This window comes from Bombina bombina, chromosome 8, assembly GCF_027579735.1.
Source record: "Bombina bombina isolate aBomBom1 chromosome 8, aBomBom1.pri, whole genome shotgun sequence".
Taxonomy (NCBI): domain Eukaryota; kingdom Metazoa; phylum Chordata; class Amphibia; order Anura; family Bombinatoridae; genus Bombina; species Bombina bombina.
Window position 1 is genome coordinate 181,359,338 of NC_069506.1, and position 22,398 is coordinate 181,381,735.

The 22,398-nt window shown below is 39.4% G+C and overlaps 1 protein-coding gene across 1 annotated transcript in view; it reads right to left on the minus strand.

The window, feature by feature from the left end:
• Positions 1-201: 201 nt before the first annotated feature.
• LOC128638658 (GTPase HRas) overlaps positions 202-22,398 on the minus strand; it is a 42,828-nt gene continuing 20,631 nt past the window's right edge. Inside the window, exons 4-5 of the mRNA XM_053690763.1 lie at positions 18,974-19,133; positions 202-1,083 (exon numbers count right to left, since the gene is read on the minus strand). Of these exons, the coding sequence (XP_053546738.1) occupies positions 973-1,083; positions 18,974-19,133 (271 nt within the window). The 3' untranslated portion in view covers positions 202-972. The remainder of the gene's footprint in view (positions 1,084-18,973; positions 19,134-22,398) is intronic.

A 22,398-nucleotide genomic window follows, 5' to 3' on the forward strand; every position in this document is an offset into this window, starting at 1 on the left:
AACATGTAACCAATTAGTTTATTTTAAATATGATAGCATGTGACAGATTTTATGTTGTGATGTATTTAGCCTATAATCGAATTATAGGTTTCTCCAACTGTTACAAAACATTCAGAATTGCTCTTTTCAATTAGTTTGCTATCTTCTTTTTTTAAGAAAGCATTTGGTGGTTAAAACAAATAGACAAAATGAGTCATGATATAATAATCTCTTAAAAGGTTGATACAATATTTATTGTACATTTTAGCACAGTGGTGTTTGCTGCAATGTACCATCACAGCACGTTATGACTGTCGTCATAGTTTACACGTGAGCAGCAGAATCCTAGTCACATTTCTGGAAGAGATCTTTGTACTTCAAACCACATGCAAGATGCTGTATTTTAACGTGGTCCAAATCTAATTTTCAAAAGATGTACGACATTTAATAAAACATAAAAAACAGCCTTCTTTTTAATTTTACTTTATTTCTAGTATGTTTCTCATTTCCAGATAATACCCACAACAACGGTTTCCTTAAACACACCCTTAAGCAGTTCTTCATTCTTTATAATAGGGCTTTAAAAATACTGATGAATGCTTAAAACCTTTATATAAATTGTTTTGTAAGTGAAAGGCAAGGCAAATTTCACTCAGCAACAGTAAACTTCTCTTTCTAGGAAGAGAAACACAGGGAAGGTTAGAACTTGTGTCATTTAAAAGAAAATGACTGCATGGGTGTTCATTAATCTCCTTTGCATAACCATTTGTACATTATGACAGAAGTTCTCTGAAACTGAAGATCCTTTCTCCTCAGTCTGTTATTTGCTTGGTTAAAAACAATAAATGACAAATCTTCAATTTCATGGTAAATTTTCTAAACGGCGCATTAAAAAAAAGTCCAAGAAAAAAAAAAAAGCTGGCATTGAACACATTGCTGATGGGATGGCATTAAAGGTTCTTGTAATTCAAAACCCCTAGTGTGGCACTCACTCTAAAGAATAACGCATTTCCTTTTGGATGATTTTTTCTTTTTCCCATTGCTGATCTTCTCTTTATGTTTACGGATTTCACGAACAAGAGTGTAGAAAGCATCTTCCACCCCCTTTAACATATTCCGAAAAAAAGAAATAAGAAATAGTTAATCTACAATTGATACTGCATTTTATGATTTAAAGATAAACTACAACTTTTTTAATTTACTTTGTTCTGTTGGTATCTTTTGTTGAAATGCATACTTAAGTAGGCCCAGGAGCAGCAATTCTGATTAGTGACTACATATACAGTATATATATGCCTCCTCATGGTAACCCAATGTGTTCAACTAGCTCCCAGTAGTACATTGCTGCTCTCTTAACAAAGGATATCAAGAGAATTATGCATATCTGGTAAAAGAAGTAAAACACACACACACACACACACACACACACACAGAGTACTGTGCACAAGCTTTGTTGTTTTAGCAAAGTTTTAATGACCATCCATATTTATTTTTCAGTCTCTCTATTAAAAGGGCCAGTAAACCCACCAATTAATGTTATATAATTCTGCACTATGTGCAGAATTATATAACATTAGCCTAGCGCCAGCTTTCTAAATAAAAGTATTTCAGAAATATTTACCTACGAAAAACATAATTTATGTAAGAACTTACCTGATAAATTCATTTCTTTCATATTAACAAGAGTCCATGAGCTAGTGACGTATGGGATATACATTCCTACCAGGAGGGGCAAAGTTTCCCAAACCTTAAAATGCCTATAAATACACCCCTCACCACACCCACAAATCAGTTTAACGAATAGCCAAGAAGTGGGGTGATAAGAAAAAAAGTGCGAAGCATATAAAATAAGGAATTGGAATAATTGTGCTTTATACAAAAAAATCATAACCACCACAAAAAAGGGTGGGCCTCATGGACTCTTGTTAATATGAAAGAAATGAATTTATCAGGTAAGTTCTTACATAAATTATGTTTTCTTTCATGTAATTAACAAGAGTCCATGAGCTAGTGACGTATGGGATAATGACTACCCAAGATGTGGATCTTTCCACACAAGAGTCACTAGAGAGGGAGGGATAAAATAAAGACAGCCAATTCCTGCTGAAAATAATCCACACCCAAAATAAAGTTTAACAAAAAACATAAGCAGAAGATTCAAACTGAAACCGCTGCCTGAAGAACTTTTCTACCAAAAACTGCTTCAGAAGAAGAAAATACATCAAAATGGTAGAATTTAGTAAAAGTATGCAAAGAGGACCAAGTTGCTGCTTTGCAGATCTGGTCAACCGAAGCTTCATTCCTAAACGCCCAGGAAGTAGATACTGACCTAGTAGAATGAGCTGTAATTCTCTGAGGCGGAATTTTACCCGACTCAACATAGGCAAGATGAATTAAAGATTTCAACCAAGATGCAAAAGAAATGGCAGAAGCTTTCTGGCCTTTCCTAGAACCGGAAAAGATAACAAATAGACTAGAAGTCTTACAGAAAGATTTCGTAGCTTCAACATAATATTTCAAAGCTCTAACAACATCCAAAGAATGCAACGATTTCTCCTTAGAATTCTTAGGATTAGGACATAATGAAGGAACCACAATTTCTCTACCAATGTTGTTGGAATTCACAACTTTAGGTAAAAATTCAAAAGAAGTTCGCAACACCGCCTTATCCTGATGAAGAATCAGAAAAAGAGACTCACAAGAAAGAGCAGATAATTCAGAAACTCTTCTGGCAGAAGAGATGGCCAAAAGGAACAAAACTTTCCAAAAAAGTAATTTAATATCCAATGAATGCATAGGTTCAAAAATGGAGGAGCTTGAAGAGCCCCCAGAACCAAATTCAAACTCCAAGGAGGAGAAATTGACTTAATGACAGGCTTTATACGAACCAAAGCTTGTACAAAACAATGAATATCAGGAAGAATAGCAATCTTTCTGTGAAAAAGAACAGAAAGAGCAGAGATTTGACCTTTCAAGGAACTTGCGGACAAACCCTTATCTAAACCATCCTGAAGAAATTGTAATATTCTCGGTATTCTAAAATGATGAGAAAGACACCAAGAAATATAAGTCTTCCAGACTCTATAATATATCTCTCTGGATACAGATTTACGAGCCTGTAACATAGTATTAATCACAGAGTCAGAGAAACCTCTTTGACCAAGAATCAAGCGTTCAATCTCCATACCTTTAAATTTAAGGATTTCAGATCCTGATGGAAAAAAGGACCTTGAGACAAAAGGTCTGGTCTTAACGGAATAGTCCACGGTTGGCAAGAGGCCATCCGGACAGGATCCGCATACCAAAACCTGTGAGGCCATGCCGGAGCTACCAGCAGAACAAACTAGCATTCCTTCAGAATCTTGGAGATTACTCTTGGAAGAAGAACTAGAGGCGGAAAGATATAGGCAGGATGATACTTCCAAGGAAGTGAAAATGCATCCACTGCCTCCGCCTGAGGATCCCGGGATCTGGACAGATACCTGGGAAGTTTCTTGTTTAGATGAGAAGCCATCAGATTTATTTCTGGAAGTTCCCACATTTGAACAATCTGAAGAAATACCTCTGGGTGAAGAGACCATTCGCCCGGATGCAACGTTTGGCGACTGAGATAATCCGCTTTCCAATTGTCCATACCTGAGATAAAAACCGCAGAGATTAGACAGGAGCTGGATTCCGCCCAAACCAAAATTCGAGATACTTCTTTCATAGCCAGAGGACTGTGAGTCCCTCCTTGATGATTGATGTATGCCACAGTTGTGACATTGTCTTATCTGAAAACAATGAACAACTCTCTCTTCGGAAGAGGCCAAGACTGAAGAGCTCTGAAAATTGCACGGAGTTCCAAAATATTGAACGGAAATCTCACCTCCTGAGATTCCCAAACCCCTTGTGCCGTCAGATACCCCCACACAGCTCCCCAACCTGTAAGACTTGTATCTGTTGAGATTATAGTCCAGGTCGGAAGAACAAAGAAGCCCCCTGAACTAAACGATGGTGATCTGTCCACCATGTCAGAGAGTGTCGTAAAATCGGTTTAAAGATATTAATTGAGATATCTTTGAGTAATCCCTGCACCATTGGTTCAGCATACAGAGCTGAAGAGGTCGCATGTGAAAACGAGCAAAGGAGATCGCATCTGATGCGGCAGTCCTAAGACCCAACATTTCCATGCATAAGGCTACCAAAGGGAATGATCGTGACTGAAGGTTTTGACAAGCTAATATCAATGTTAAACTTCTCTTGTCTGACAAGGACAGAGTCATAGACACTGAATTTATCTAGAAACCTAAAAAGGTTACCCTTGTCTGAGGAATCAATGAACTGATTGGTAAATTGATCCTCCAACCATGAACTTGAAGAAACAACACAAGTCGATTCGTATGAGATTCTTCGAAAATGAGAAGACTGAGCAAGTACCAAGATATCGTCCAAATAAGGAAATACCAAAACCCTATTCTCTGATTACAGAAAGAAGGGCACCGAGAACCTTTGAAAAAAATTCTTGGAACTGAGGCTAGGCCAAACAGTAGAGCCACAAAACTGGTAATGCTTGTCTAAAAAGAGAATCTCAGACACTAAAAGTGATCTGGATGAATCGGAATATGCAGATACACATCCTGTAAATCTATTGTAGACATATAATGCCCTTGCTAAACAAAAGGCAGGATAGTCCTACAGTAGCCATCTTGAATGTTGGTATCCTAACATAACGATTCAATAATGATAGATCCAGAACTGGTCTGAAGGAATTGACCTTCTTTGGTACAATGAAGAGATAAAATAAAACCCCAGCCCCTGTTCCAGAACTGGAACTGGCATAAATACTCCAGCCAACTCTAGATCTGAAACACATTTCAGAAATGCTGAGCCTTGCTGTGTCAACTGGGACACGGGAAAGAAAAGAATCTCTTAGCAGGAGGCCTTAACTTGAAGCCAATTCTGTACCTTTCTGAAACAATGTTTCTGAAACCAGAAATTAAGAACGGAATTGATCCAAATTTCTTTGAAGAAAACGTAATCTGCCCCATACCAGCTGAGCTGGAATAAGGGCCGCACCTTCATAGATACTTAGGAGCTGGCTATAGGTTTCTATAAGGCTTGGATATATTCCAAACTGGAAATAGTTTCCAAACTGATACCGCTCCTGAGGATGAAGGATCAGGCTTTTGTTCCTTGTTGTGAGGAAAGGAACGAAATGATTATTTACCCTGGAAAGAAAGGGAAAGCAAAGTTGACTTAGAAGACATGTCAGCATTCCAAGTTTAATCCATAAAGCTTTTCTAGCTAAAATAGCTAGAGACATATACCTGACATCAACTCTAATGATATCAAAAGATGGTATCACCAATAAAATTATTAGCATGTTATAGAATAATAATAATGCTATAAAATTATGATCTGTTACTTGTTGCGCTAAAGCTTCTAACCAAAAAGTTGAAGCTGCAGCAACATCCGCTAAAAATATAGCAGGTCTAAGAAGATTACCTGAACATAAGTAAGCTTTTCTTAGAAAAGATTCAATTTTCCTATCTAAAGGATCCTTAAATGAAGTACTATCTACCATAGGAATAGTAGTACATTAGCAGGAGTAGAGACAGCCCCATAACCTTAGGGATTTTTGTCCCAAAAAACTCTAATCTGTCAGATGGCACAGGATATAATTTGCTTAAACGTCTAGAAGGAGTAAATAAATTACCCAAATTATTCCATTCCCTGGAAATTACTTCAGAAATAGCATCAGGGAGAAAAAACACTTCTGGAATAACTACAGGAGATTTAAAAACCTTATGTAAACGTTTACATTTAGTATCAAGAGGACCAGAATCCTCTATTTCTAATGCAAATAACACTTCTTTAAGTAAAGAACGAATAAATTCCATCTTGAACTAATACAAAGATTTATCAGCATCAACCTCTGAGACAGAAACCTCTGAACCAGAAGAACCATTATCAGTATCAGAATGATGATGTTCATTTAAAAATTCATCTGAAAAAAAGAGAAGTTTTAAAAGACTTTTATGTATACTAGAAGGAGAAATAACAGACATAGCCTTCTTAATGGATTTAAAAAATAAAATCTCTTATGTTATCAGGAACACTCTGAAAATTAGATGTTGACGGACAGCAACAGGTAATGTAACAGAACTAAAGGAAATTTTATCTGCATTAATAAGTTTGACATGACATGCAATACAAATAACAGCTGGAGAAAACAGATACCAAAAGTTTATAGCAGACTTAGCTTGGTAGCTCCAGCACTGTGCAGAGATTTTCCTGTAGTATCTTCTGACTCAGTTGCAACGTGGAACATCTTGCAATATGTAAAAGAAAAAAACAACATATAAAGCAAAATTGATCAAATTCCTTAAATGACAGTTTCAGGAATGGGAAAAAAATGCCAGTGAACAAGCTTCTAGCAACCAGAAGCAATAAATAATGAGACTTAAATAATGTGGAGACAAAAATGACGCCCATATTTTTTAGCGCCAAAAAAGACGCCCACATTATTTGGCGCCTAAATGCTTTTGGCGCCAAAAATGACGCCACATCCGGAACGCCGACATCCTTGACGCAAAATAACGTCAAAAAATGACGCAACTTCCGGCGACACGTATGACGCCGGAAACGGAAAAGAATTTTTGCGCCAAAAAAGTCCGCGCCAAGAATGACGCAATAAAATTAAGCATTTTCAGCCCCCGCGAGCCTAACAGCCCACAGGGAAAAAAGTCAAATTTTTGAGGTAAGAAAAAATATGATAATTCAATGCATAATCCCAAATATGAAACTGACTGTCTGGAAATAAGGAAAGTTGAACATTCTGAGTCAAGGCAAATAAATGTTTGAATACATATATTTAGAACTTTATAAATAAAGTGCCCAACCATAGCTTAGAGTGTCACAGAAAATAAGACTTACTTACCCCAGGACACTCATCTACATGTTTGTAGAAAGCCAAACCAGTACTGAAACGAGAATCAGTAGAGGAAATGGTAAATATAAGAGTATATCGTCGATCTGAAAAGGGAGGTAAGAGATGAATCTCTACGACCGATAACAGAGAACCTTATGAAATAGACCCCGTAGAAGGAGATCACTGCATTCAATAGGCAATACTCTCTTCACATCCCTCTGACATTCACTGCACGCTGAGAGGAAAACCGGGCTCCAACTTGCTGCGGAGCGCATATCAACGTAGAATCTAGCACAAACTTACTTCACCACCTCCCTTGGAGGCAAAGTTTGTAAAACTGATTTGTGGGTGTGGTGAGGGGTGTATTTATAGGCATTTTAAGGTTTGGGAAACTTTGCCCCTCCTGGTAGGAATGTATATCCCATACGTCACTAGCTCATGGACTCTTGTTAATTACATGAAAGAAACTAATTTTACAGACCGCCGCTCCTTGCGCTACTTTGCAGGTCTGTTTCTTTCCTAAGCGCATCTGGGCATGCTGTCTAGTCACAGCCGGCCCGATCGCGCCATTAAACTAAATGTAGCTCGCTCCTGCTCTGGTCTGGTAGCGAGCTACATTTAGTTTAATGACGCGTTTGGGCCGGCTGTGACTAGACAGCATGCCCAGATGCGCTTAGGAAAGAAACAGACCCGCTCAGTAGAGCAAGGAGCGGCGGTCTGTAAAATGGCGCTTGGCTAATGTTATATAAGTCTGCACTATGTGTAGAATTATATAACATTATTTGGTGGGTTTACTGGCCCTTTTAAGATACAAAATAGAAAATACAGGAAATACGTACACAAAAAATGGCTACTTCAGGCAAAAGTAAGTATTTAGCGTGACCTCCCTTGGCACTAAGCACATCTTGAACTTTCTTGGGGAAACTATCCTGAAGTAATCTTCTGGTATACACCAGGCTTCTTTCAGCACTTCAGAGTTCTTGTTTAGATTTAGGTTGTCTTTTTTTTTTTTTTTTTTTTTTTTTTATTCTTTTATTTATAGCTGGTGGACTAATCCAAGTACATAATCCATGCCATGTAAGGCCAAAGAGAAGAAAAAACAAAAGAATAAGAGCAAAGGATAATACAAAGTTTGTACACAGCTCAAAAAACTAATTCAAATTTGTAAACCGGACCGGCCTACGAATCTAACCAGATTCAACATAAATGATCGATATTGATTATAATTTATTTATGATTCTAGCTATGTAGATAATGATCCACCATTTTTTGGGGGGGTTCAACTTCCTGAAAAAGTATTGCTTTAAATAATAACTAAGGCGAGAAAGGGAGGGGAAAAAAGGAGGAGAGAAGAAAAAAAAAAAGGGGGAGGGGGGGAGATTTTTTTATCTAAATGAAAAAGTTACCAGGAGTCTAGAACCACAATGTCTGTATTCCTAAAAGGATAAATTAAATGATCTCTCTCTGTAGGCGGGAAGGATTTAATAAATACTGACCATTTCTGAAATAACTTCCTTACATCCTCCTCCTCCTCATAGAGATTTATATCTGTCTGTTCTAGAATATATTGTATCTTTAAACAATTCTTAATCTCTGGTATGCTAGGTGTCGCTTTTCCTTTCCATTTTTTAAAAAGTAGATACCGGTTTGCAAGGATGGACAGATTGATCATTTTACTATTGATCTGTGCTTGTTTTGAGTCAGACTGAAGAAACACTATATATCTTAATGTTAGGGCCACGGGGGAGATTTCCAATGTATTGTTAATCCAATATTCTAACCTTTGCCATAGGGGTTTTATCTTTGGGCAGTCCCAGATCACCATGTTTGCTGAAGGGAACGAACACTCGGGACATTTATTGAAATTAGGATTTCGAAACCTAAAGCCTTTATCTGGGGTGTAGTATATCATGAACAATAGTTTAATATGTGATTCTCTCCATGAGGAAGAGAGTGTGGTTCGCATAACCTTATAAATGGACTGTTGGATAAGATCAGGATTAACATTACTGTGTGAGATCGCTACAAGCCATTTAGAGGATATCTTTTCCAAATTAAGAGGGCCATTAAGTGTGGTAAGGCTTTGGTATACTGAGGATATCGACATGCAGCCGTTCTTCACTAATATCAACCAATTTTCTAAGCTCCCAAGGGACCAATTCCATCCAAAATCATTCGTTAATTCTAATGCAAAATGTCTCCCTTGCCAATAAGCAAAGAAGTCTTTTTGAAGAAGATTGAATTCTCCCCTTAATGAACCAAAAGTTGACACACTTCCTCTCCTTGTCTAGCAAAAGGGACAGGTTATCTAGACCCGAATTATGCCACCTCAGAAAAAGTGCTGACTGTAGCCCTGCTGGAAACTGGGGATTTCCCACTAATGGCAAGTATTTGGAAACCCTACCTTCTACCGCCATAAGTTTACAAACCCGCCACCAAGCATGAATCGGGTTGACAATAGACCTATATTTTTTCACTGCTGTGGGAGAGAAGGGATAGGTAACATTTTGATCTAGGTCATTATTTGTAACATAATCCCTAGAGTGTATCCAATCAGTAACTATGCGTGCAAGGAAAACATAGTTATAGATTCGGAGGTCTGGCAAAGCCATGCCCCCATATTTCCTAGGAAGCGACAATTTAGATAATGCAATGCTAGGTTTTTTTATACTGCCAAATAAAGTTTCTTAATGCCATGTTAAGTAACCTAATATCTTTTCCCTTCAGAATTAATGGGATATTTTGAAGGACATAAAGTACTTTAGGGAGAAAAATCATTTTATAGAGGGCTATACGACCCGAGATAGATATCTGAAGATTTTTCCAATTGAGCAAGTTGTCTCTGACTTTGTTTAAGACTGGAAGTATATTTAAACTATACCATGAGTCAGGGTTGGAGGAGATTGACATACCCAAACATTTAAATGACTGAGATACTTCTCTAAAAGGTAGTTTCTCGAGTAATTCTTTAGTTTGTTTAATCCATATAAGCTCAGACTTTGAAGAATTTATCTTATACCCCGAGAAGGATCCAAATTGTTTGATAATTGCCAAAAGCTTTGGTACATTTGTTCTGGTGTTCCTTATATAAATCAGAATATCGTCGGCGTAAAGAGCAATTTTGAGCTCTTTTTTACCAATCTTAATACCTTCCAGCTGCTGTCTTATTAGGATGGCCAGGGGTTCAATAGCTACATCGAACAAAAGAGGCGAAAGAGGGCACCCCTGTCTTGTTCCCCTCTTTAATCCAATATCTGCAGAGAGCATACCATTAACTATTAATTTCGTAGAGGCTTTACTATATAAGTTATGAATAAATTTAGGAAACTTGTCTCTGAATCCAAATTGGGCGAGGGAGAATAACAAATGATCAAAGTGGACTGAATCAAATGCCTTTTCGGTGTCAATCGCAACAATTGCTAAGTCAGGAGTGCCCTCCTTATCCCCGCTGCCCCATTTCTCTAATGTTTTGAAATAGTCTATTGTGACATATACTTCTCTTATTTTTTCTGAGGAATTTCTCTTAAACAGGAATCCCGCTTGGTCCTTATGAATAATGCCTGGAAGAAGCATTTGTAGTCTTTGTGCTAGGATAGAAGTATTTTATAGTCTGTATTCAGTAAGGCTATCGGTCTGTAAGATTCTTTTTGATCAGGATCCTTCCCCTGCTTTAATATAAGAGAAGTATATGAAGCAGCAAAATTAGGGGAGATCGTTTTGCCCTGAATATAGATGTCGCTAAAAAGCCTAGTTAAATGTGGAGCAAGTCGTGGAGACAAAATTTTATAAAAAATTCGTTAGGGAGGGCATCCGGACCCGGGGCTTTGTTTAGAGGGAGATGCTTAATAGCTCTGGTGACTTCCTCCTCAGAAATGGGGGAATTCAGAATGTCCAATAATTCAGGTGTTAAGACTGGGAACACTATTTTACCCCAGAAGTCTTCACGTTGATCAACGTTTGAGTTCTTAAAAGAATATAACTCTTGAAAATATTCTGTAAAAGCTTTTGAGAGCTCCTCTGCTGATGAAACCATTTTTTCTCCTCTTTGGATGGAGTCAATCATGGATGACCCTTTGTCCCTTTTGATGAGATTTGCAAGGAGTTTCCCTGTTTTATTGCCGTATCTGTACATCTTGGCCTGAAATTTGAATTCTTTCTGTGTGGTCCTATGAATGAGGAAAGTGTCCCTTTCCTTCTTAGCTTCTGATCTCTGTAATAGATAACGATTATATGCACTAGATACGGCACTCAACACTTCCTTTTCTCGTAATTTATAATTCTTAGTTCTGTAAATGCTATAGGCTAAAATTTCCCCCCTAAGGACCGCCTTGGCGGCTTCCCAAAAGATCTCCGATTGATTTAAATGTTCGTGGTTAAGATGGGAATATTCCTCGTATTTAAGGTTAAGCCAGTTTTTAAATTTATAATCTGATGCTAAGTAAATAGGAAAGTGAAATCGTCTCTTGTCAAAGTATAAGTCCCCCAACTGCAGATCCAAAAATATAGGGGCGTGATCGGATATGCAAATAGGCAGTATGCCTGATGCTACTCTTTGCTTAGCAAATCTTTCGTCTAAGAGAAAGAGGTCAATCCTGGAGAGAGTCTTATGTGCCATGGAGAGAAAAGTAAATTCGCTGCTATCCGGATTCTGTACTCTCCATATGTCCCTAAACCTGAGGTTCCGATATAACTTTTTAAACATTTTAGTTTCTAGATTGTCTCTTTTGGTTTTGGGAGCAGAAAAATTCTGTCGACATCTATCCAATGGGTATTGCGGAGCCATGTTGAAGTCCCCTCCTAATATTATATAGCCCTCAGCATATGAAAGTATTTTGGCTTGTAGCGATTCCCAGAACTCATGATTAAATCTATTTGGAGCATAGATATTGCAAAGTGTATAGAGAGTTTTTTCCAGTTTAATTTTAACCATTAGGAATCTCCCCTCTGTGTCCGTGTTAATGTGTATTATTTCATAATTTATCTTTTTCCCTAGCAGTATTGCTACTCCACCTTTCCTTTCTACACTGGGGGATGCAACCACTTCCTTGACCCATGCACACTTAAGTTTTAGCACTTCTTCTGGTTTTAGATGTGTTTCTTGTAAGAAGGCAATACTTGTATTTAGTTTCCTCAAATGAGATATTAGCTTCCGCTTAATACGGGATGTAATACCTCCTATGTTCCACGATACCAATTTGTATCTGCCTGCCGTATTAATCATTTAGGTAAATAGGATGTACAGAGAAAGAACAAAAAAAAAAAAGTGGGACCCAAGATAAAAAGAAGGGGAGTTTCCCCCTCCCCCAACACGTATCGTTGATACCCTTCCCCAGGTTGACCCACAAAAACCCACGGGGCATAACCCCAACCTTTCCAAGGGCTGTTTTAATTGTTTTAGCAGTTAAAAAGGAAAGATAGAGAACATAATACCTAATATACATCAATAAACACATAAAAAAGGCAAGATAGCTAATGCATACACTTCATCTTACACAGCTAGCTTTTCTGAGAAGCTGTAAAGCCTGACTGGGCCAAAAAGTTGTCTGCTTCCGCTACAGAATCAAATAAGTATACCTTACTATCCATCCAAATCTTTAGCCTAGCAGGGTAAATAAGGGTGGCACGAAGTCCCTGGTTAATTAGCTTCACACATAATGGAGCTAAATTCCTCCTCTTTGCAGCTGTTTCAGCTGAAAAATCTTGGAACAGCATAATCTGTGTGTCTCCAATATAAATTGGTTAATTTTTTGGGAAAATTTGCAATAACATAACTTTGTCTTGAAAGTTTAGTATTATGGCGATAATTGGTCTAGGTCTAGTTGATTCTTTACCAGCTGAAGGCCACCCTAACCTGTGGGCCCTCTCCAACACAATCTGGGGCTGAGACTGCTGTATTTGTAGAAGCTGTGGTAGGGTAATAGTTAGAAATTTGTTAAAGTCCTCAAACTGCTTCTCCTCTGGTACCCCAATCACTCTAATATTGTTCCTCCTAGAGCGATTTTCTAGGTCTTCTAATTTTTCTTGAATTTTTAAAAGGTAAGATAGAGAGGCTTCCAATTTAGTGTTTTGACCTAGAATAAGATCCTCTAGGTCCGATATCCTTTGCTCTGCCTCCGATAATCTGCTTGAAAATTGTCTGAATTCATTAGTTAGTAGTGATATGTCTTGCTTAATTTCATTCCTAAGGCTATCAAATTTAGGAACCAATGCTTCAGATATGCTTGCTACCAAAACATGGGTATCAAGCGGCTCACTTAATGGTGAAGGATTAGTAACAGCTGGGTGTACCTCCGCAGAGGTCTCCAAGGTGGTCTTATTTTTCCTGTCTCTTTGTCGAACCGCCATAGCCGAGGGTGAAGTTTAAGGTTGCGTGTTGATGAATTTATCCATGTGCAAGTGGACCAAAAAGTGGCGAATACTACGTGTGAAGTGAAAGTGAGCTATAATAGTGATAGCAATGAAGAAACCCCCATAGGGGGAAAACGGAGTAAAAAACAACTTTCTCTGTTTCCTCCCTCCCTTTTCCCTTTTGAATAAAAGATTGGGCACCTTGGTGCTGATCAGGAGAATTGTGTAATTAAATAAAGTGAGTGGAAAAGAGAAAAAAAAGGAAAAAAGTGAACCACACGGGGGGAAGGGAAGTGATGGAGTGCGTGGCACTGTATGAGGTCAGTTATGGTGGCTGACAAAAAGATAATCTTAATTCACCCAGTGTATTATCTACCAGAGAGTGAATTCAGGATGTGGGTACAAACCCCAGCATAAAACACGATGGAGAGTCAGTACTCTTATTGACCCTACCCACAGTTGTTCCCTATGTTCAAGGAGCAAAGGGAATTGATACTTACTGAGTCACCTCCTACCAGTAGGTACCTTATATACCACTTAACCTAACCCTTAGTAAGTTCACTTATTTATAAGATTTAGGCAGCTGCCTGATTATTAAGGGAACCAAAGTTAAATCCATGTCAAGGTACCTCTCTTCTTAGTAGCACCTTAGGGGGGCTAGTAATAGAAAGACCCCTTTCTTATGTCCACCCCTACTAAGCGATTCTATTCTGTTAACTTTTACAAAAGATTTGAAAAGGGAAACCTCATGCCCCCTACCTGTAGAAAAATATTGGTAATTCAATAGAGCAACCTACAAGTATAAATTTTTAGTTTTCCAAAGTAAAATGTAGCTTTAGATACATAATCTTCACATATTATCACGGTTAAATAGAGAAAACAGAATGCAGCCTGATATGTACAAAAAAAAAAAAAAAAAAAATCCAAACAGGCTAAAAAGAGACAAGCAACCAAAAGGTTAATGATCCTGTTACTGTGCTTGCAAGCTGGATACTTATGATTCTTATTACAAAATCGCCAAGGTTTTATGACTTTGGCCGTAGGAAGAGTCTAAGTTCCAATACTTGATGTGAAAGCAAACAAAATGTCAGATATGGCGTGGCCAGATCCCTTTTACACTCATAGCATGTAAGCTTCAGCTCATGTTCACAGAGCACAGTACCTGCCGAAAGTTCCAGTCGCGACCCAGCTGCCCCAAGACGTCTGACAGTACAGCCTCTGTATGCTCTCAGCCAGAAGAAGGAGCCGTCGCCCCCCTCTCGCAGCATCGGTGGGAGGGGAGTAAGCTGAAGAAAGCGGGCGATACCTCCACCCGATAGAGCCTCCAGCGCCACACTGCTGCTCAGCTGAACCAACTGATCCCAGGACGCCGGTGACTTGGAAAGCCAGTACGATCCTCCCCACACCCAGCCTCCCGGGGGCCGGGATTTCCTGAGCCTCCAGCAGCGACGTCCAAAGTAGCAAAGTAGGTATAAGGCTGTAAAATTTGTGTGCCTTAATCGTGAGCCAGATTTCCAATCCGACAAGCAAATAATTCACCCCCCTCTCGCAGCACCAGTGGGAGGGGGGGAAGGTGTAAGGAGTCTAGCGGTGTTTGGCTTTTTCCGCTTGTATTCAGATAAGTTCTTTACCCGGCTTAAGTTTCTCATAAGCCGTAATAGGAGTTGTCAAAACAGTCCCTCAAGGTTGCTGCAACAAGCAGCTCAGTGCGTTGTATCAGGCACTGGTAGAGCACCGGTAGCACAGGTGTATGCTTAGCTAGCCTCCCCAGGTCAGGGATTCTAGGCACGGGTATTCTCTGCCAATGGCTCTTGCTGGGAGTCAGAGAGAAAGATCACGTGACCTTACTCTTCCACTCCTCCCCCGGAACTCCTCCCAAGTTCATACCAGATTTAGGTTCTTTTATTTCTCTCTCTATCCAGGTGATCCCATGCTGCCTCTATACTATTAATTATTACTATCTGTGGAGACCAGCCCATGCCTGTCTGTTTTATCAGCTGTTTTTCTCTCCAAATAGGATTTCACTGCATTAGCAGTGTGCTTGGGATCGTTAACATGCTGAAAAATAAAAACATTCCCAACCAGACGCTTTCCAGAAGTAATGTTATGATGAATTAAAACCTGTGTCTTTTCAACATTCATTATCCCATCAATTCGGACAACATCAACACCACTGGCAGAAATGCAGCCCCAAACCAGGACATGTTTCACTGAAGGCCACAAGCACTCATTCTTCCATCTCTCTCCAACTCTTCTTCTCACATATTGTCAACGATCGGACCCAAAAAATTAAAACTTTGATTTGTCACTCCATAATACTCTTTTCCACTGATTTTCATTCCCATTTTTGCAACATTTAGCATATTTTAGCCTTGTCACCTGCCAAAAAAATAGTTTCTTGGCTGCTACCCTTCCACAAAGGCCATTCCTGATCAAACTGTGGAAGGATCAACTTGGCATCCCGATGAAACTGCCAGATGCTGAGCCAGGTCCTTGCTGGACTTCTTCCGGTCTCGCAAAGAAGAAACTACTCATCAGATTTTGAAAATTTTCTTGGCATACCAGTCCTTTTTTGTCCTTGACCTCTCCTAATTCTTCAAATTTCATATAACAACTTGAATACCACATCTTGAGTATCTAGTTTGTTTGCCGATTTCCCTTTGAGAGTGGTCTCGCTGATGCAAAAGTATGATTTTATGTCTGTCAAATTCGGTGATCTTTGGCATTTTGAATGGAATGATTTGATTGAAAGTTGGTCTTATTAGCAAGCTTCCAATGAATTAAACTCATACCACATGTGTATGTAATGCTCAAGCATGTCTTGCACAAACCTGGTGTAATAGACCTTTTTCACAGCAGTTATTTTGACATGAAATAGTAGCACAGATACAGTTGTTAGCAATTACATTAGTTAGGTTTCCATTTCATTTAGGTTTGCAAGAGCCAGGTTGCTGCTATTGCTCAAGTGTAAGGGGAGGTCAAACTAAATACTTGCCACTTTAGCCAATAGAAGCAGTTTTTTTCTGATTTGTTTGTTTAATACTGCATGCAAATATTCTGTATTTTCTGATTGTATTCTAATAGAGACTGAGAAATAATTATATATTGTCATTAAACCATTGATAAAACAATAAATCTAATGGTGGCCTAAGACTTTTGCACAGTAATATATATAAAAATGTTTTAATTATTTTCTTGTAAATTTAAAACTCACTGTATTCTGCACACTAACCCAAAGCAAATGATATCCCTGACAGAAAGCCAGCAACATCACCGATGTGTGAATATGCACTGCTTATGTCACAGTGTGTGAAAATACCCAAGCTTCAAGATGGCGGTGACCCAGTATGAAGAGACGGAGCTTCAGAATCAGACACTTATCTTTTGAAATAGGAGAACTATTTCGAAAAGAGAACTGGATGCACAGAAGGAAATAACATAACATGGTGTGGAGTATATATTATATTGTAGTTGTGCTCAGCAGTTTCATGCCTCTTTAATGTCTAACTTTAATTTGAAATGCCTGGTTTTAGCTGTGTCAATGGAAATTCAAAGCAAACTGTGTTCCATCTAAAACATTTTGAACCTTCTGCTAAATGAAGCTCTTGTATAAAAAGATGCAGTTGTTTCTCTACTTGCACAAATTATATAGGGCTTAATGAACTCAAATTTCTAAATGAATTTTTAAAAAATAAAAGCTGCACCCAGTAATTGCCCTGCTTTTTCATGCCTGTTTAACATGTACACAACTGGCTAGATCCCTATAGCTGTATCTTTAATTATGTATAGAACATCTAAAAATAAATAAAATTACATCACCACACTGTAACCTGCTTGCTACAAAAGTGTTTCCAAAAGTACAAGTAAAAACAAATAATAATAATCATAATAACTGTAATAATAATAATAAATATACATACATACATATACACACCGGACACTTTGTTAGGTACACCTGTTCAATTGCTTGGTAACACAAATTGCTAATCAGCCAATCACATGACAGCAACTCAATGGCATTTAGGCATCTAGATGTGGTGAAGACGATTTGCTGAAGTTTAAACCAAGCATCAGAATGGGAAAGAAAGGGGTTTAGAATGACTTTGAACGTGGCATGGTTGTTGGTGCCAGACGGGCTGGTCTGAGTATTTAAAAAACTGCTGATCTACTGGGATTTTCACACACAACCATCTCTAGGGTTTACAGAGAATGGTCCGAAAAAGAGAAAATATACAGTGAGCGGCAGATGTGTGGACAACAATGCCTTGTTGATGTCAGAGGAGAATGAGCAGACTGGTTCGAGATGATTGAAAGGCAACAGTCACTCAAATAACCACTCGTTACAACCAAGGTATGCAGAATATCTCTGAGCGCACAACATGTCATGCCTTGAAGCAGATGGGCTACAGCAGCAGACGACCACACTGTGTACCACTCCTGTCAGCTAAGAACAGGAAACTGAGGCTAAAATTTGCACAGGCTCCCCAAAATGGGACAAAAGAAGATTGGAAAAACGTTGCCTGGTCTGATGATTCTCGACATTGAGATGGTAGGGTCAAACTTTGGTATAAACAACATAAAAGCATGGATCCATCCTGCCTTGTATCAACGGTTCAGGCTGGTGGTGTAATGATGTGGGGGGTATTTTCTTGGCACACTTTGGGCCCCTTAGTACTAAATTGAGCATCGTTTAAATGCCACGGCCTACCTGAGTATTGCTGCTGACCATGTCCATCCCTTTATGACTAAAGTGTACCCATCTTTTGATGGCTACTTCCAGCAGGATAATGCACCATATCACAAAGTTCAAATCATCTCAAAACAGTTTCTTGAACATGACGATGAGTTCACTGTACTCCATTGGCCTCCACATTCACCAGCTCTCAATCCAATAGAGCAGGGTTCTTCAAACTTTTTTTTCCAAGACCCATAGCACTGATGCCACATACATTTGCGGTCCTATTCTTATGCTTAGTCTGAAAATTTCTGAAGTAACATACAACAAAATAGCTGCAAGTTTTGGCAAAGTGACTAAAATGTGTGCGTACTTTTATTCCTGATTGTAGTCAAACTTGAAAGTGTTGTAAAAGGTAATAACACACGCACACTCTCATACAACACACACATTCACACATACACCACACACAACACAAACATCACACACTCTCATACAATACACACACCATACACTCTCATACGACACACCAAACGCACACCACATGCACTCTCATACTACACACCAAACGCACACCACATGCACTCTCATACTACACACACACATCCACACAAATCCTACACAATCATACAACACACACACTCATCACTAAAATTATATAACACATACACCACACACTCATACAACACACACACACACATACACAACACACTCTTCTATAATACACACACAAGTCGCGATCCAGTAAACATGGTGTTGCGACCCAGTAATGGGTCCCGACCCGTGGTTTGAAGAACCCTGCAATAGAGCACCTTTGGTATGTGGTGGAACGGGAGATTGGCATCATGGAAGTGCAGGCAACAAATCTGCAGCAACTGCGTGATGCTATCATGTCAAAATGGACCAAAATCTCTTAGGAATGTCTCCAACACATTGTTGAATCTATACCACGAAGAATTAAGGCAGTTCTGAAGGCAAAATAGGGTCCAACCCGGTACTAGCAAGGTGTACCTAATAAAGTGGCCAGTGAATGAATACATAAATAACAAAACACTAACCTGTCTTGTTTTGGCAGATGTCTCAATGAATGGAATGCCATAGCTTTTTGCCAGCTCTTGTGCTTGTTTTGTATCTACGGTTCTTGATGGAAGATCACATTTGTTGCCAACTAAAACCATTGGGACATCATCCGAATCTTTTACTCTGTTGATCTGTTCTCTAAATAATTAAGACAAATAAAAAATATCTAAGATAGCAAATCATAATCTGAGGTACACAGAAAGTACACTACAAAAAATTAAGATCTAAGATTTTGTACGCAAGCAAAACAAGCTAAAATGTTGAAGGTAAAAAAAAGTAGATTATGTTTAAAGCATAATAAAATAGAGATGGAGAGAATATGTATAAAAACCAAAAGGGGAGGCATCCAGATCTGCATGTGCTGCACTTCCACATGAATAAATCTGGCTCTGAAAAAAGCCAAATGCTGTTAACTGCTGCAAGATTCGTCATTCGTTTGTCTAAAAAAAAAAAAAAAAAAAAAAAAAAAGACGCTGGCCGAGATTACATATACGCCGCAAGCTTCAGCGCAACTGCTGAAACCCACGCCGCCCATAATTTCACCTTGCACATTGGGGTATTATATAAACCCCGCCGGCAGTTCATAAAGTGCCATAAGTCGGATAAATTAGCGATGTCCAGAAATGAGCATATATACAAATTTCTGGAGTCGCCATTTGCTTACGGCACTTTAGAAACTGCTGGCGCCTAAGAAAAAAAAAAAAAAAGTCAAATCTCCCGTAAAAAGTCTAACCCGCCTCCCAAAAATAAACCAGACTCGTAAAACCCCTACATCCGCCATCAAATCCACATCGAAACTTATAACAAGAGTATTAACCCCTAAACCGACAACCCCCCACAACGCAATAAGCCTAAACTATCAACCCCTAATCTGCCATTAACCCACATCGCAATAAACCTAATAAAACTATTAACCACTAACCGCCAAACCCACACAACGCAAATAACTAATTAAATTACTAAGCCCCCTAACCTAACACCCCCTAAATTAACCCTAATTACCTAAATTAACCCCTTAACGACCAGCGTTGTACCCTATACAACGCTGGTCGTTATGCCATTAAGGACCAGCAGTGGTGGTGCCGATCGTTGGTGGGTGGGAGCTATAGCAGGGAGGCAGGTGGGCGGCCCATCGCGATTGCGACTTCCTGATCCTGTCCGTGATCATGCACGTAGGCAGGAGCGCGCGTGTGCGCGCATGGTCAGATCACACAGTGATGTGAATATTTAGCTGAAGGATGGAGAGGGGAAAGGGAAACATGTTATGGACAGGGATCCGGGAGGGGGAAAGCTACACTAATTTTTTTGTATTTATTTATTATAAAAGAGGGGCAAATTTCTCTTACATGGTGTATCCAGTCCACGGATTCATCCTTACTTGTGGGATATTCTCAATCCCTACAGGAAGTGGCAAAGAGAGCACATAGCAGAGCTGTCCATATAGCTCCCCTCAGGCTCCACCCCCCCAGTCATTCTCTTTGCCGCTCTAACAAGTAGCATCTCCACGGGAGGGTAAAGAGTATGTGGTGTTAGATTTGTAGTTTTTATTTCTTCAATCAAGAGTTTGTTATTTCAAAATAGTGCCGGTTTGTACTATTTACTCTGAGGCAGAAAGTGATGAAGATTTCTGCTGAGAGGAAAAAGATTTTAGCATGTTGTAACTAAAATCCATTGCTGTTCCCACACAGGACTGTTGAGTACCGGAGAACTTCAGTTCGGGGGAACAGTTTGCAGGCTTAACTGCTTAAGGTATGCTCAGTCACTTTTTTTCTAACAAGACTTGGTAATGCTAGAAGACTGACAGAAATCCCCATGTGGGAAGGTAAGCCATATTCTCAGACTCAGTATAGAAGGATGGCTTAGTTAAAAGGGCTTAAATCACTGGTGGACACCTAAATTGACTCAGGAAGGCCCCACAACTTCGGAGTGAAGAGGGAGGGGGCCTAATTTTCGCGCCTCAGTTGCGCAGTTGTTTTGCAAGTCAGCTTCATGCAGCTTCACATGTAGAGTCCAGAGATTGCAGAAGGACTTCAGGGAGGCTTGTTTTCGTTCCAAAACTAATCCCCAAGGAAGGTAGGGCCACAGCAGAGACTGTGGCATTGTGCTGTAGTGTGTTAAACCAGTGGCAGCTTCAATTTGCTCCAGTTTGGGCAATAAGGGGTTAATTGGCTTGAAACTTGGTGTGCAATCTTTTCAAAGCATTAGGATCATGTGGTGTAAATTTCATAAAGATCGGATATTTTTTTGAGATTTGGTAAAAAAGTGGGTGGTTTTTATTATTTAAAGGCACAGTAACGTTTTTTAAAAAAAGTGTATTTTTTTGTATTTAAGTGCTATCTAAGCCTACAGATAGACCTTGTTCTATGTGTTTGAAAGCCATGGCGGTAGCCCCATTGCATTTGTGTTTAAAGTGTGCTAAGGTATCTAAACATTTTAATGACCATGCAGTGACACTTAAAAATGTAGCCCAAGATGATTCTTTAACGGAAGGTAATGAGGATAGTCCTCCTTCCTCTCCCCATGTGTCTACACCAGTTACACCCGCGCAAGCGTTACCTAGTACCTCTAGCACATTGTGCCCTATTACATTACAACAATTAGCAGCAGTCATGGATAATTCCCTTGCGGCATTTCTATCCAAACTGCCAGTTTTTCCAAAAAAGCGTGATAGCTCAGTTTTAAGAACGGAGGATGAGCAATCAGAAGCTTTGGATGATTTATCTGTAGTACCCTCACAACACTCTGAAGTGGCAGTGAGGGATGGTCTGTCCGAGGGAGACATTTCTGACACAGGAAAAATTTCTCAGCGGGCAGAGTCAGATTCATTAGCGTTTAAATTTAAGCTGGAACACCTCCGCGTCCTGCTTAAGGAGGTTTTAGCTACGCTAGATGATTGTGACCCCATGGTGGTCCCAGAAAAATTGTGTAAAATGGACAGATTTTTAGAGGTCCCTGTATACACTGATGCGTTTCCGATCCCAAAGAGGGTGGCGGATATTGTAACTAAGGAGTGGGAGAGACCGGGTGTACCTTTTGTTCCCCATAAATGACCCCAGGCGGGACGCGTGGCAGACGGTCCCTAAGGTGGAGGGAGCAGTTTCAACACTTGCTAAGCGTACAACTGTACCAATAGAAGACAGTTGTGCTTTTAAAGACCCTATGGATAAAAAATTGGAAGGTTTGCTGAAGAAAATGTTTGTTCAGCAAGGTTTCCTTCTCCAGCCAATTGCCTGCATTATTCCTGTAACTACTGCAGCGGCCTTTTGGTTTGAGGCGCTGGAGGAGTCGCTCCAGAGGGAGACTTCATATGACAAAGTCATGGATAGAATTCACGCTTTAAAGCTGGCTAATTCTTTTATCACTGATGCCGCTTTCCAATTAGCGAAGTTAGCGGCGAAAAATT